The 16,299-nt window shown below is 42.3% G+C and overlaps 1 protein-coding gene across 9 annotated transcripts in view; it reads left to right on the top strand.

The window, feature by feature from the left end:
• Positions 1–16,299, top strand: part of DAP3 (death associated protein 3) — a 62,576-nt gene that overhangs the window by 22,416 nt on the left and 23,861 nt on the right. For 8 of the 9 annotated variants that reach the window (XM_066362255.1, XM_066362251.1, XM_066362259.1 and 5 more), the window contains exon 2: positions 10,350–10,396. The exons of the other annotated variant lie outside the window; for it this stretch is intronic. In XM_066362255.1, the coding sequence (XP_066218352.1) occupies positions 10,355–10,396 (42 nt within the window). In that variant the 5' untranslated portion in view covers positions 10,350–10,354. The remainder of the gene's footprint in view (positions 1–10,349; positions 10,397–16,299) is intronic. 9 annotated transcript variants of the gene reach the window in all.

The following is a 16,299-nucleotide window of genomic DNA, read 5'->3' as shown; positions in this document are numbered from 1 at the left end:
AGGGAGAGAGATGAGAAGCATCAATTCTTCATTTTGGCACCTTAATTGTGCATTGATTTGCTTTCTCATATGTGCCTTGACCAAGGGGCTACAGAAAACCAAGTGACCCCTTGCTCGAGCTATCAACCTTAGGCTCAATCTGGTGAGCCTTGCTCAAACCAGATGAGGCTGTGCTCAAGCTGGCAACCTCTGGGTCTTGACCTTGGGTCTTCCGCGTCCCAGTCCGACGCTCTGTCCACTGCGTCACTGCCTGGTCAGGCCAGAATTTCATTTCTTTTTTTTTTTCGGAGGTTTTTTTTTTTTTATATTTTTCTGAAGTTGGAAACGGGGAAGCAGTCAGACTCCCGCATGCGCCCGACTGGGATCCACCTGGCATGCCCACCAGGGAGCGATGCTCTGCCCATCTGGGGCGTTGCTCTGTTGCAACCAGAGCCATTCTAGCGCCTGAGGCAGAGAGGCCACAGAGCCATCCTCAGCGCCGGGGCAAACTTTGCTCCAATGGAGCCTTGGCTGCGGGAGGGGGAGAGAGAGACAGAGAGGAAGGAGAGGGGAAGAGGGAAGAGGTGGAGAAGCAGATGGGCGCTTCTCCTGTGTGCCCTGGCCGGGAATCAAACCCGGGACTCTCACACGCCAGGCCGACGCTCTACCAGTGAGCTAACCGGCCAAGGCCCAGAATTTCATTTCTTGTTGTCATTGAATAATATTCCATTGTATGGATATACCAAATTTTGTTTATCTTTTCACCAGTTGTCAGTTGATGGACATTTGGATCATTTCCACATTTCGATGATTATGAATAATGCTGCTTTGACCATTTGTGCACAAGTTCTTGTATGCACATGTTTTCTTTTCAGTTGGGTTATAACTAGAAGTAGAATTGTATCATCTGGTAACTCCATGTTTAATGTTTTGAGGAAATGCCAAACTGTTTTTCCAAAGTGGCTGCATCATTTTACAATCCCAACAGCAATGTATGAGGATTACAGAAAAACTGGAATCCTCCCCAACACTTGTTATTGTCCTTTTGATTTTAGCTATCCTTATGAGTGTGATGTGGGATCATGCTGTGTTTTGATTTACATTTGCCTAATAACTAATGGTCTTGAACATCTTCTCGTGTGCTTATTGGCGATTGTATATCTTCTTTAGTGAAATGTCTGTTTAAATTTTTTTCCCATTTTTGAGTTGTGTTGTTGTCTTTTTATTGTTGAGTTGTGAAAAGTTATTTATGGATTATGGATTCAAGTTCTCTATCAGATACATATTTTCTCCCAAGAGTTTTATAGTTTTAGCACTTCTATTTAGGCCAATGGTCTGTTTTAAATTAATTTTTATGTATGAGTATGGTAGGGGTCCAATTTTAGTTTTTTATATATGGATATCCAGTTGTTCTAGCACCATTTGTTGAAAATACTGTTCTTCCCCCATTGAATTGTCTTGGCAGTCTTGCTAAGAATCAACTGACTATGATGTAAAGATTTATTTCTGAACTCTCAGTCTGTTTCATTGATCTGTAGACATGGATCAGACACATACAATCCATAGGCATATGCTAGTACTGCAATGTCTTTATTGCTATAGCATTATAGTAAGTTTTGAAATAGGAAATGTGAGCCCTTGAACTTTTTTTTCAAAGTTATTTCTTCTATTCTAGGTTTATTTCATTTCCATATGAATTTTGAAATCAGCTTGTGAATTTCCATTAAAAAGCTGAATTCATGGTGGAAACTGAAGTGTCCTTTGATAGATGACTGGATAAAGATGTGGTACATGTATACGATGGAATTATACTCAGCCATAAAAAAAGTTGAGGCCTGACCTGTGGTGGCGCAGTGGATAAAGCGTCGACCTGGAAATGCTGAGGTTGCTGGTTTGAAAGCCTGGGCTTGCCTGGTCAAGGCACATATGGGAGTTGATGCTTCCAGCTCCTCCCCCCCTTCTCTCTCTCTGTCTCTCCCTCTCCTCTCTAAAATGAATAAATAAATAAAAAAAGTTGAAATACTGCCATGTTCGACAACATGGATGGGTCGATCTTGAGACGATCATGCTAACGAATAATTGAGATGGGAAAAGTCAAGAACTGTGTAATTTTACTCATGTGGGATGTAAAACTGAAAGCAACAAATGAACAAATAAGACAAACAACTCTGGCACGGACAATAGTATGGTGGAACTAGAGGAATGGGAGACTGGGTAGAGGAAGAAAAGGGATAAGTCGTTTAAATATTATATATATTGGTGAAAGGAAACTTGACTTTGGGTAAACACAATGCAGTATACAGTTGATGTATAAAAGAATTGTGCACTTGAAACATATATAATTTTATTAACCAATGTCACCCCAATAAATTTAATTTAAAAAAATGTTTAAAGGCTGTTGAGATTTTAATGGGTAACAATATTTGTTTTTAAAAAAGAACACAGTCCAGTGAACTGTGTTCTCAGTGAAACAGTGGTATGATAGAATTACAAAATAGTCACTCTTAGGAATGCAAAATCTAAAAGTGATTGATCATGCTTAAAGAGTATTGTTGAGTAATATAGAGAAAGGACTTGTATGATGATTGCTTTAAGAACTGAAGACAGCCTGACCAGGCGGTGGTGCGGTGGATAGAGCGTCGGACTGGGATGTGGAAGGACCCATGTTCGAGACCCCGTGGTCGCTAACTTGAGCGTGGGCTCATCTGGCTTGAGCAAGGGGTTGCTCGGTCTGCTGAAGGCCGCGGTCAAGGCACATATGAGAAAGCAATCAATGAACAACTAGGGTGTCGCAACGAAAAACTGATGATTGATGCTTCTCATCTCTCTTCATTCTGTCTGTCTGTCCTTATCTATCCTTCTCTCTGACTCTCTCTCTGTCCCTGTAATAAAAAAATAAAAAAAGAACTGAAGACAACCTGACTGGTGGTGGCCCAGTGGCTAGAGCGTCAGCCTGGGACTCTGAGGCCCCAGGTTCGAAACCCTGAGATGGCAGGCTCACCAGCTTGAGTACAGGGTAGCTGGCTTGTGCAAGGGATTGTCAACATGATCCCGTGGTCACTGACTTGAGCCCAAAGATTGCTGGCTTGAAACCCAAGGTTGCTGGCTTGAGCAAGGGGTCACTGGCTCTACTGGAGCTCCCAGTCAAGGCACATATGAGAAGCAATCAATGAACAACTAAAGTGATGCAATGATACATTGATGGTTCTCATCTCTTTTCCTTTCTTCTTGTCTGTCTGTCTGTCTCTCTCTCTCTCTCACACACACACACACACAGACACACAAAGAAAAAAACCCTGAAGACATTATTACCCAGGAAAAGAAAAAAACAGAGGACATAAGTGTTTCATTTTTTCATGTGGAAGAAGGCTTCTAAAATCTAAGAGAAAGACTAGGACAGTGAATAGAAGCTATAGGGAGACATTTTATCTCAGATTGTGAAAGAATTTCTCATAAAAGCTGTTTGAGAACTATATGGACTGCTGTGAGTTCCCTATTAGAAATGTACAAGCACTTGATGACTGACAATAGTGCTAATCGGAAAGGCTGCAAAGTCAAACATAGGTTTGAATTCCAAAACTGCCACTTTTAGGCTATATACTGTTAGGCAGGTTATTTAGTCTATCCAGCCTTACTCTCACCTGGGTATAATAATGTCTACTTCATAGGATTGCTTCTATTCATAGCTTCTATTCACTGTCCCAGTCCTTCTCTTGGATTTTAGAAGCCTCCTTCCACATGATAAAGTGAAGATGGTTATGTCCTCTGTTTCTTCTTTTCCTGGGTGCTGTCTTCAGTTTCTTAATGCAATCATCATACAAGTTCCTTCTTTACATTATTCATGACAATAAATTGCTTAATATAGAGCCTCTTTCTAAAAAGCAATCAGTGATTAATATTGAAATCATTGTAGCACTAATACTTTTTTTTTCTTTTTTTTTTCTTTTTTGGTGGCAGAGACAGAGTCAGAGAGAGGGACAGATAGGAACAGACAGACGGGAAGGGAGAGAGATGAGAAACATCAGTTCATCGTTGCGGCTCCTTAGTTGTTCATTGATTCATTTCTCATATGTGTCTTGACTGAGGGGGGGGGGGGGTTTACAGCAGACCAAGTGACTCCTTGCTCGAGCCAGTGACCTTGGGCTCAAACTGGTGAGCTTTGCTCAAACCCAATGAGCCTGCGCTCAAGCTGGAGACCTCGGGGTCTCAAACCTGGGTCCTCCACATCCCAGTCCGACGCTCTATCCACTGCGCCACCGCCTGGTCAGGCAGCACTAATTCAGTTTTGATCTAGGTCTTAAAAGTTCAGTTCTTGAACAGGTCATTTTAACCTTAAGAATTTATAATTCTCTAGCCTGACCAGGCAGTGGTGCAGTGGATAGAGCATCAGTCTGGTGTATGGACATCTCAGGTTCGGTTCCCAGTCAGGGTACACAGAAGAAGCAACCATCTGCTTCTCCCTTCCCTCTCTCCCCTTTCTCTCCCTATTCCCCTCCAGCAGCCAGTGACTCAACTGGTTCTAATGTTGGCCCCACACTTTGAGGATAGCTCCCTTGATTCCAGTGGCTCCACGCAGGGTTGCTAAGGTGAATCTCTGTCGGGGCTCCTGCAGGAGTCTGCTGCACTATCATCTTCCCTCTCCTCGCTTAAAAAAAAAAGTTATGTATAGTATGATTTCATTTATATAACATTCTTGAAATGACAAAATTATATAAATGGAGAACAGATTAGTGGTTGTCAGGGGTTAAGGAATGGGAGGGAAGTGAGAGGGAAGTAGGGAAGGCTATTAAAGGACAACATAAGAGATCCTTGAAGTGATGGAAATGTTCTCTACTTTGACTATCAATGTCAATTTCCTGGTTTTGATAGTGTAGTATAGTTTTGCGAGGTGTTACCTTTGGGGGAAACTGGGTACATGGAACATGTTTCTTTTAACTGCATGCCAATCTACAATTATCTCAATAGTAAAAGTTTAATTAAAAAAAAAAACAACCTCTGATTTCTGTGACCACCAAAGTCTTAGCATATAGATAGTCTTTAGGGAATACCTCTCTAAGTCAGGTACTAGCTTTTTCTTACTTCTCAGTGTACATCTACCCTAGCCTATCTGTTGAAAATAACTTTTTTTTTTTTTAAAGAAAGGAAGCTCTTCAAAATAAAATGCAACCTAATTTAAAAATTTAAAGAAAGGCTCCACCACTAGCTATATTGCACCAGAATTAGTGACCAAGTTTTAAATACAATGGTGAGTACATGCCCCTTCCAAGTATACCTGGAAAGGCTAAAGACTAAGGAAACACTTTTTCTCTGGGATTTGTTTGTTTTATCCAAATTTTAAACAGCAGATGACTGGAATTGGAGGGAGGACTCTTCTATCTTGAAATAGTACAAGTAGACAGTGGGTAGTCTCAGAATGATGTCTGTCTAACAATATTACAGAAGTATTTTAATGATATCTTTGAGAATTTTTTTCATTTTTGTTGCATAGAGGGCTTGAGGAAATTATCATTCATCTTTAATTTTTACCATCAGTCACTTTTTTGGTTTTGTTCTTTTTTTTCTATTGTAAAATACACATAACTTAAAATTCACTATCTTAACCATTTTTAAGTGTACAGTTATGTGATATTAAATGCATTCACATTATTGTGCAGCCATCACCATACCACCATCCATTTCCATAGCTCTTTTCATCTTGTACCATTAGTCACTTTTAATAGGAAGCTGTTCTCTTACCTTCCTTCCAGTAACAAGCAATATACGTAACTTGTGCTTTGCAAATAGTGTTGAAATGACATGAAAAAACTGAAAGGAGAAACCAGTTGATTTCATTTATATAACATTCATTCATTTTTATAACATTTAATGTAATTTATATAACATTAAATTTTTCATGGTATTAGTGGCTTTGAGCCACTAATCTTGAAGTGCGCTGACTTGCATATACCTTGGAAAGTGGAGTAAGCAAATATTCATCTCTCCTGCTCTCATTTAGCTTGTCAATAGGATTTTTTCTGCTTCTACCCTGTTTCCCCCTAAAATAAGACATCCCCTGAAATAAGATTTAGTACAATTTCTTTCAAGCTTAGAAATATATAAGGCCTCCCCTGAAAATAAGCCCTAGCGCGTCTTTAGGAGCAAAAATTAATATAAGACACTTTCTTATTTTCAGGGAAACGCTAGATTGTTGTACATGGAAATAGAGTCACAAGAAATTCTTGATGGAATTCAGAGTTTGGCTGGTTATGCTGATGTTTGTGATGATATAACGACAGTATATTAATAAGTGTTGATTTTTTTGTTCAACAATAAATGTGAATTCTTGTTCATGGAAAAATAGGACATCCACTAAAAATAAGACCTAGCGCATCTTTAGGAGCAAAAATTAATATAAGACACTGCTTATTTTCAGGGAAACACAGTAGGTATTTTAAAGGACATGAAAAATGTGGTTTAGGCCCTGGCTGGTTGTCTCAGTGGTAGTGTCGGCCCGGCATGTGGATGTCCCAGGTTCGATTCCCAGTCGGCACACAGAAGAGGTGACCATCTATTTTTCCACCCCTCCCCCTTTTTTCTTTCTCTCTCTTTCACTCTCTCGCTCTTGCTTATTCTCTTCCCCTCCTACAGCCATGGATCGATTGGCTTGAGTGAGTTGGCCTCAGGTGCTGAGGATGGCTCCATGGCCTCCACCTCAGAAGAAATGGCTCCAGTTCCAAAAGAGCAACGGCCCCAGATGGGCAGAGCATCACTGCCTAGTTGGCTTGCCAGGTGGATCTTGGTCGGGCACATGCAAGAGTCTGTCTGACTGCCTCCCCGTTTCCAACTTCAGAAAAATACAAAAATAAATAAATAAATAAAAATTAGCATGGGGGTTAGCTAGTCATAGATACGTGGAAGATAGTGTTGGAGGCAAGAGTTGAGTTTTTTAAGTAGGGAAAGATTGAGAAAAATGTGGGTTAAGAAAATTGAGCTGGTCGGCCCTGGCCGGTTGGCTCAGCGGTAGAGCATCGGCCTAGCGTGCGGAGGACCCGGGTTCGATTCCTGGCCAGGGCACACAGGAGAAGCGCCCATTTGCTTCTCCACCCCTCCGCCGCGCTTTCCTCTCTGTCTCTCTCTTCCCCTCCCGCAGCCAAGGCTCCATTGGAGCAAAGATGGCCCGGGCGCTGGGGATGGCTCTGTGGCCTCTGCCTCAGGCACTAGAGTGGCTCTGGTCGCAATATGGCGACGCCCAGGATGGGCAGAGCATCGCCCCCTGGTGGGCAGAGTGTCGCCCCTGGTGGGCGTGCCGGGTGGATCCCGGTCGGGCGCATGCGGGAGTCTGTCTGACTGTCTCTCCCTGTTTCCAGCTTCAGAAAAATGAAAAAAAAAAAAAAGAAAGAAAATTGAGCTGGTCAATGGACATTGGGTGTCATTGGGTGTCAGGTGGTTTGAGTATCAGGTGGATTGGGTGCCAGGTAAAGATGGATGCTGGGTGTTTTCAGGCACTTGGTGATTGTCAGTGGTTTCCAAGACCATCCCCAGATTCTATGATTTCCTGGACTTAGAAGTCAACACATACCTATGGATGTGATTTATTACAATGAAAAGTACAGAGCAGGCCCTGACCGGTTGGCTCAGTGGTAGAGCATCGGCCTGGCATGCAGGAGTCCCGGGTTCGATTCCCAGCCAGGGCACACAGGAGAAGCGCCCATCTGCTTCTTCACCCCTCCCCCTCTCCTTCCTCTCTGTCTCTCTCTTCCCCTCCCACAGCCAAGGCTCCATTGGAGCAAAGTTGGCCCGGGCACTGAGGATGGCTCTGTGGCCTCTGCCTCAGGCAATAGAATGGCTCTGGTTGCAACAGAGCGATGCCCCAGATAGGCAGAGCATCGCCCCCTGGTGGGCGTGCCGGGTGGATCCCGGTCGGGCTCATGCGGGAGTCTGTCTGACTGCCTCCCCGTTTCCAACTTCAGAAAAATACAAAAAAAAAAAAAAAAATTTTAAAAGTACAGAGCAGCCTGACCAGGTAGTGTCACACTGGATAGAGCGTTGGACTGGGACACGGAGGACCCAGGTTCGAAACCTCAAGGTCACTAGCTTGAGTGCAGGCTCATCTGGTTTGAGGAAGGCTCACCAGCTTAAGCCCAAGGTTGCTGTTTAGAGCAAGGGTTCACTCCGTCTGCTGTAGCCCCCCGTCAAGGCACAAATGAGAAAGCAATCAATGAGCAACTAAGATGCCCTAACGAAGAATTGATGCTTCTCATCTCTCTCCCTTCCTGTCTGCCTGTCCCTCTCCCTGTCTCTCTCTGTCCCTGTCACACACACGCAAAAAAAGTACAGAGCAAAATCAACAAAGGGTAAGGTATGAAGAAAACCAGGTGCAACCTTCCAGCAGTCCTTTTCCAATAGAGATCACACAGGACATACTTAATTTGTTCACCAACAAGTTGTAACAAACTTGTGAAATGTTCCCAACCAGGGAAATCCAATTGTGTCTCAATGCTCAAAATTTTTTTGTTTTTGTTATTTTGTGACAGAGACAGAGATAGGGACAGACAGACAGGAAGGGAGAGAGATGAGAAGCATCAATTCTTCGTTGTGGCATCTTAGTTGTTCATTGATTGCTTTCTCATATGTGCCTTGATGGGGGGGCTACAGCAGAGCGAGTGACCCCTTGTTCAAACCAGCGACCTTGGGTTCAAGCTGGTGAGCTGTGCTCAAACCAGATGAGCCCACGCTCAAGCCAGCAACCTCAGGTTTCGAAACCGGGTCTTCCACATCCCAGTCCGACGCTCTGTCCACTGTGCCACCTGGTCAGGCATCAGTGCTCAAGGCTTTTTGGGGTTGGTCATATAGTTATTTCTCTGGAATGTACTAAAATTTGAAACTCCCAGAAGGAAAGCAGGTATTCAGCATAAACCATGTTTATATAAATAATTTAGGCATAGTGACCCACTCTTACCAGTACTGGGAATGGTGAGAACTCTCCTGAAATCCAGGTTTCCAGATACCACCTAAGGAGTAGCCTTGGAAACAGGCTTTTCTAAGGATAGCAAGCAATCTCAGGTCTGCTCTTTTAACTATTCTGTACAGTTGTATTAGGCAGCAGGTGATAGTGATGTGCTTTGAGCGGTTTTGGAGGGCAAGAAGACGCTGTAGGCAGAGCTAAGGAGATCAGATGAAGAGCAGAGAACAGAGCAGCCCTCATTTCTGCCTGTGGCATAGTAGAACTTCATCTTCAGGCTGAGCACATTCTCACAGCCAGCACCTTACTCCACAGCAGTGGCCCCTATACTAGCATGTAGGAGAATGATGTTAATGGTTTGTTTGTTTTTTTGATTTTGTATTTTGTTTGGGGTTTTTTTGCAAGAGACAGAGAGAGGGACAGATAGGAAGGGAGAGAGATAAGAAGCATCAATTCTTCGTTGCAGCGCCTTAGTTGTTCATTGACTGCTTTTTCATATGTGCCTTGCCGTGGTGGGGGTACTACAGCAGAGCAAGTGACCCCTTGCTCAAGCGAGCAACCTTGGGCTCAAGGCAGTGACCATGGGGTCATGTCTGATCCCACGCTCAAGCTGGTGAGCCAGTGCTCAAGCCGGATGAGCCCGTGCTCAGGCAGGCAACCTTGGGGTTTTGAACCTGGGTCCTCAGCATCCCAGGCCGACACTCTATCCACTGCACCACCCCCTGGTCAGGCAGTGGGTTTTGGGGTTTTTTTTGTTTAATATTTCCATTGATTTGGGTGAGGGAGAGGCATCAACTCATTGTTTCACTTAGTTGTTCCATTTGCGCACTTATTGGTTGTTTCTCATATGCGCGTGACCAGGGATTGAACCTTTGACCTTGGCACACTGGGATGATGCTCTATCCACTGAGACATTCAGCCAGGACCTGGGTCTTTTTTTTTTTTTTGCAGTTTTTGATCATTCTTTGCTACTACGAACATTGTTATACACATTTCCTAGTGTAAATTAACACCAACGAGTAGAATACCTGGATCTCGGTCCTATACATTTTCAACTTTAGAAGATATTATCAGAGATCTTTTCTTAGATATTTGTATTTACGCTCTCCTTGACAGTGTATGAAAGTTCTCAGTACTTCACAGCCTCTTTGACATTTGCTATTGCCTGACCTTTTCATTTTTCCTAATATGGTGGTTGTGAATGGTCACTTTGTGGTGGTTTTAATTTCTATTTCTCTGATTTGTAATGAAAATAAAAATCTTTTCGTGAGTTTATTAGCCATTTGTATAAACCTTTTTGTGAAATGTCTGTGTCTTCTCATTTTTTTTGTCAATTTGTAGGCATTCTTTATATATTCTGGATATTAATCCATTGTGCAAATATCTTTTTCAGTTCTGTCTGACCTTTTCACTTTTTTAAAATGTGCAGGAACAATGCTGAAAGGAATGACAAGACTGTTCTTCAGGGTCCATAAGGTGAGTCCTAACTGACCTAAATGCTTTGTATAAACTATCTTTAGGTAGATTTCTTGTTTTTAGATGGATTTATTGTATGCAGAATTCAGTGCGTTGGAGAACTTCTGCTGACTTTAATTTACAAGCTCACACTCAAAAGAACAGTTACAATTCCATTTCTCTGCCCATTCACTTACTCCCGGCTGCCCTAAAAATCTTTAACAGGTCTCAGTACAATAGTTATGACTGAGAATTTACCATGTCATAGGAGAATTAATTTTTTTAAAGCTTGATTATAATTATCTTTATTAACTTTTATTAATATTCTCTAGTTGGGTTAATTATCTTTTTTTTTTTTTTTTTTTTTGTATTTTTCTGAAGCTGGAAACGGGGAGAGACAAACAGACTCCCACATGCGCCCGACTGGGATCCACCCAGCACGCCCACCAGGGGCGATGCTCTGCCCCTCCGGGGCGTCGCTCTGCCGTGACCAGAGCCACTCTAGCGCCTGGGGCAGAGACCAAGGAGCCATCCCCAGCGCCCGGGCCATCTTTGCTCCAATGGAGCCTCGGCTGCTGGAGGGGAAGAGAGAGACAGAGAGGAAGGAGGGGGAGGGGGTGGAGAAGCAAATGGGCGCTTCTCCTATGTGCCCTGGCCGGGAATCAAACCCGGGTCCCCCGCACGCCAGGCCGACGCTCTACCACTGAGCCAACCGGCCAGGGCCTAATTATCATTTTTTAATGAGTACTTAAATGAAAAATATGTCTCCAATTTAGACCTTCAGCATCTGATAACTGAATAAAGCAATATATGGAAAAAACATTCTGTTGCTTTACTTTATTTATTTTTTTTTTTTTACTTTATTCTTTTTTTTGTTTGTTTGTGGGTTTTTTTTATTCATTTTAGAGAGGAGAGGGAGAGACAGAGAGAGAGAAGGGGGGGAGGAGCTGTAACTCCCATATGTGCCTTGACCAGGCAAGCCCAGGGTTTTGAACCGGTGACCTCAGCATTTCCAGGTCAATGCTTTATCCACTGTGCCACCACAGGTCAGGCCTTTATTCTTTTATTAACCCTTTGAATAGTGAGTTTTTTTCATGCTCACTGACCCCTGGGAGAGGGGTTTGTTTTGTTTCGTGTTTTTTGGTTTTTGTTTTTTTTTTCAAAAAATGAAATTAGTTCCAATTACAGTTTTATTAACTTAAAATCATGTTTGTTTGATAACCAATTTATAGAAACAAAAAGAATATACATTTGCCTTTTTTTTTTTTATAATTTTATTTTTTTAATGAGGTGACATCAATAAATCAGGATACATATATTCAATGATAACATGTCCAGGTTATCTTGTCGTTCAATTATGTTGCATACCCATCACCTAAAGTCAGATTGTCCTCTGTCACCTTCTATCTAGTTTTCTTTGTGCCCCTCCCCCTCCCCCTTTCCCTTTCCTTCTCCCCCCTCCCCCCTCCCCCCGTAACCACCACACTCTTATCAATGTCTCTTAGTCTCACTTTTATGTCCCACCTACATATGGAATAATGCAGTTCCTGGTTTTTTCTGATTTACTTATTTCACTTCGTATAATGTTATCAAGATCCCACCATTTTGCTGTAAATGATCCGATGTTCTCATTTCTTATGGCTGAGTAGTATTCCATAGTGTATATGTGCCACATCTTTATCCAGTCATCTATTGATGGGGTTTTTGGTTGTTTCCATGTCCTGGCCACTGTGAACAATGCTGCAATGAACATGGGCTGCATGTGTCTTTGCGTATCAATGTTTCTGAGTTTTTGGGGTATATACCCAGTAGAGGGATTGCTGGGTCATAAAGGTAGTTCTATTTTCAGTTTTTTGAGGAACCACCATACTTTCTTCCATAATGGTTATACTACTTTACATTCCTACCAACAGTGTATGAGGGTTCCTTTTTCTCCACAGCCTCTCCAACATTTGCTATTACCTGTCTTGTTGATAATAGCTAATCTAACAGGTGTGAGGTGGTATCTCATTGCAGTTTTGATTTGCATTTCTCTAATAACTAAAGAAGATGAGCATCTTTTCATATATCTGTTGGCCATTTGTATTTCTTCCTGGGAGAAGTGTCTGTTCATGTCCTCTTCCCATTTTTTTATTGGATTGTTTGTTTGTTTGTTGTTGAGTTTTATGAGTTCTTCATATATTTTGGATATTAGGCCCTTATCTGAGCTGTTGTTTGAAAATATCATTTCCCATTTAGTTGGCTGTCTGTTTATTTTGTTATCAGTTTCTCTTGCTGAGCAAAAACTTCTTAGTCTGATGTAGTCCCATTCATTAATTTTTGCCTTCACTTCTCTTGCCTGTGGAGTCAATTCATAAAATGCTCTTTAAAACCCAGGTCCATGAGTTTAGTACCTATGTCTTCTTCTATGTACTTAATTGTTTCAGGTCTTATGTTTAGATCTTTGATCCATTTTGAGTTAATTTTAGTCCAGGGGGACAAACTGTAGTCCAGTTTCATTCTTTTGCATGTGGCTTTCCAGTTTTCCCAGCACCATTTATTGAAGAGGCTTTCTTTTCTCCATTGTGTGTTGTTGGCCCCTTTATCAAAAATTATTTGACTATATATATGTGGTTTTATTTCTGGGTTTTCTATTCTGTTCCATTGGTCTTAGTGTCTGTTTTTCTGCCAATACCATGCTGTTTTGATTGTCGTGGCCCTATAATAGAGTTTGAAGTCAGGTATTGTAGTGCCCCCAGTTTCATTCTTTTTCTTTAGGATTGCTTTGGCTATTTGGGGTTTTTTATATTTCCATATAAATGTGATGATTTTTTGCTCCATTTCTTTAAAAAATGTCATTGGAATTTAATGGGAATTGCATTAAATTTGTATATTGCTTTGGGTAATATGGCCATCTTGATTATATTTATTCTTCCTAACCAAGAACAAGGAATATTCTTCCATCTCATTATATCTTTTTCGATTTCCCTTAACAATGATTTATAGTTTTCATTATATAAGTCCTTTACATTCTTTGTTATGTTTATTCCTAGGTATTTTATTTTTTTTGTTGCAATCGTGAAGGGGATTATTCTTTTGAGTTCGTTTCAAATGTTTCATTGTTGGCATATAGAAAGGCTATTGACTTCTGTATGTTAATTTTGTATCCTGCGACCTTACTGTATTGGCTTATTGTTTCTAGTAGTCTTTCCTTCCTCAATTAGTAACCTGATAATCCAGCTATGGGGTTGCTGCTGCCTCTGCCTGGATAGTTAGAGGCTCAAAGAGCTGGCCACTCCCCACTCTATTCCCACTTAGCACAGGGCTTTGGGTAAGGCTCAGTCAGTCAGAGCTGCTAGCATAATCAGGCGGGGCTTCTGCCCACTCAAAGACCTCTGGCTCTGCCACTCTGTCCGGGTAACACAGGTGTGCACCCACTTCTGGGGCGCTTGGAGGAAACTCTCGCTCACTATCTGTGCACGCAGACCAGGATATCAGGCCGGAAGTCTCAGACTCTGAGTGAAACCCCCGCCCACACGGAAAAGTTCCAGCGTTGGAATCGGCTCTCGCTCCCTCCCCATGCGCGGCTTTTTTAGGGCACTGTGGCGGCCTGGAGATTCCGCTTTTGGCCCACACAAAGGCCCCTGACTCTGCCCCTCTGTGGGATAACATGGGCTCCCACTCCTGAGGTGCTGGGAGGAATCTCTTGCCCTCTCTCCCTGCACGCTGACCAGGATATCAGGCCAGCTGCTTCACCCTCTGAGTGAAACCCCTCCTGCAGGGAATAGTTGCAGCGTTGGAATTGGCTCTCACTCCCTCCCCGTGCGCGGCTCCCTCAGGACATTGGGGCGGCCTGGAGATTCCGCTTTCGGCCCACACAAAGGCCTCTGACTCTGCCTCTCTGTGGGATAACACGAGCACCCCCTGCTGAGGCGGTCGGAGGAATCTCTCGCCCACTATCTGTGCACGCCAACCAGGAGATTGGGGAAAATGGCTGCCCCACTTGTCTTTCTTTGTCTGGGTTTGGCGCGAGTCTTAGCTTGTATTGCCTGGGTTGCCACAGGAACAGTTTTTCCTCGGCTTGGATCTCCATGCTACAGCCTGGTTCGGCCGTTTGTGCCGCGGCCTAGATCTATTCACCCCCTTTACCCGCCTCAGTTTCTATATTCTCAGTTCCCAGTGAAAGCTGCCCTATTAAGGTTAGTGAGGAAAGTGGAGCATTTCTTACTCCCTATTTCCTTCGGGGTTTGATTATATATTTAGCCAATTTTTCACTCAACCATACCTTCAGGTGTATTGCGAAACATCTGGAGGCTCCAAGGATAGGTTTTTCTGTTTCTGGTTGAAGATCATGTTGAGTTTTGGGGGAGATTTATTGGTATCGCTTCCTACCACGCCATTACGATGACATCATGTTTTTCTTTTTATTAGCAATAATTTTTCTTTTTATTAGCAATAATTGTGCCTCACATAAACCTCATTGGCTATGATACTGCCACTGCACAAAGCTACATTTGCATTTTTTAAATGCTGCCTTACACATGTACGATCGTACTCTGGATGGTCAGGAGGCACGAGGACGTACATGAATGTTCGTACTACTCAAAAAGCTAATTTACCCAATAGTTTTTTATTACTTTTCATATGGCAAGTACTCAGAATTTTAAGATGACTCATTTCATCAGTGGTTACTCTTTTTTGGATATTTTTTGTGTGCCAGGTAATGGGCTAAGTGCTTTCCATTGTTAATCCTCATAACCAACACATGAAGTACAATAGATAATATCTTTGTTTCACAAATACAGAAATTGAGGATTAGAAAGTCTAAGTAACTTGGCTAAGGTGACAGGCTATGAAGTCACAGAGCCCTGACTAGATACGAGATCTGTCTGACCTCAAAGCCAGTGGCTCTAACCATTGTACTGTATTGCATTTGATGGTCCATATTCTCTAGGACCTCAAAGTCCAGTAGTAGAATCATGAATAAATGATTGTTATAGTGTAGTGCTGCTACAGCTCCCAGCAAGATCATCTAACCTGGGTTAGTAGGATCCAGAGGAAATCCTTCCAGAGCTAAATCCTAAATGATAAGAATTGAGCCAGAAGGGCTTAGTCACTTCCACCTCATTGTTGTTGTTTTAAATTTTTAAATATACTCAGTAATTAGAGAGGAATGGAGAGAGAGAAACATTGATTTGTTTTTCCACTGATTTATTCATTTGTTTGGTTCTTGTATGTGCTCTGTCTGGGGATTGAACGCACCACCTTGGCATGTTGGAGCAGTGCTCTAACCAACTGAGTGAGCTATCTGGCAAGGACCCCGTCTATTGTTTAATTACAGATTAGATTTCCTAGAAAAGCAGCCCTTTGTCCTGTAGAATTCTTCTTTTTTCCAAGGGTTCATGATAGACTTATATACATAAAATAATTCATTCATAGAAAATGAAAACAAAAGCAAAGATAAACAGAGGCGTTCTGGTCTCGACTGATTACATTAAAAGGCTAAAATTGGCCCTGGCTAGTTAGCTCAGTCAGTTAAGACCATTGTCCTGAAACAAGGTTACGGGTTCTATCCCTGATCAGGGTACACGTGGGAAGCAACCAAAAAATGCATGACTGAGTGGAACAAATGCTTCCCTTCCCCCTTCCTTTTCTCTCTCTTCCTTTCTCTGTCTTTCTAAAAATCAATGAAAGTTAAGCCCTGGCCAGATAGCTCTAGAGCAGTGATAGTCAACCTGGTCCCTACCACCCACTAGTGGGCGTTCCAGCTGTCATGGTGGGCAGTAGCGGAGCAACCAAAGTATAAATAAAAAGATAGATTTAACTATAGTAAGTTGTTTTATAAAGATTTATTCTGCCAAACTTAGCGAAAATCCGACATAAAGTACTTGGTAAGTAATTATTATTATATGCTTTAATTTGCTGTAACTCTGCTTTATAAATTT

This window comes from Saccopteryx leptura, chromosome 2 (assembly GCF_036850995.1).
Source record: "Saccopteryx leptura isolate mSacLep1 chromosome 2, mSacLep1_pri_phased_curated, whole genome shotgun sequence".
In the NCBI taxonomy this organism is placed as follows: Eukaryota; Metazoa; Chordata; class Mammalia; order Chiroptera; family Emballonuridae; genus Saccopteryx; species Saccopteryx leptura.
Note: the sequence above shows the minus strand (reverse complement) of the source record. Positions and strands in the feature narration are given on the sequence as shown.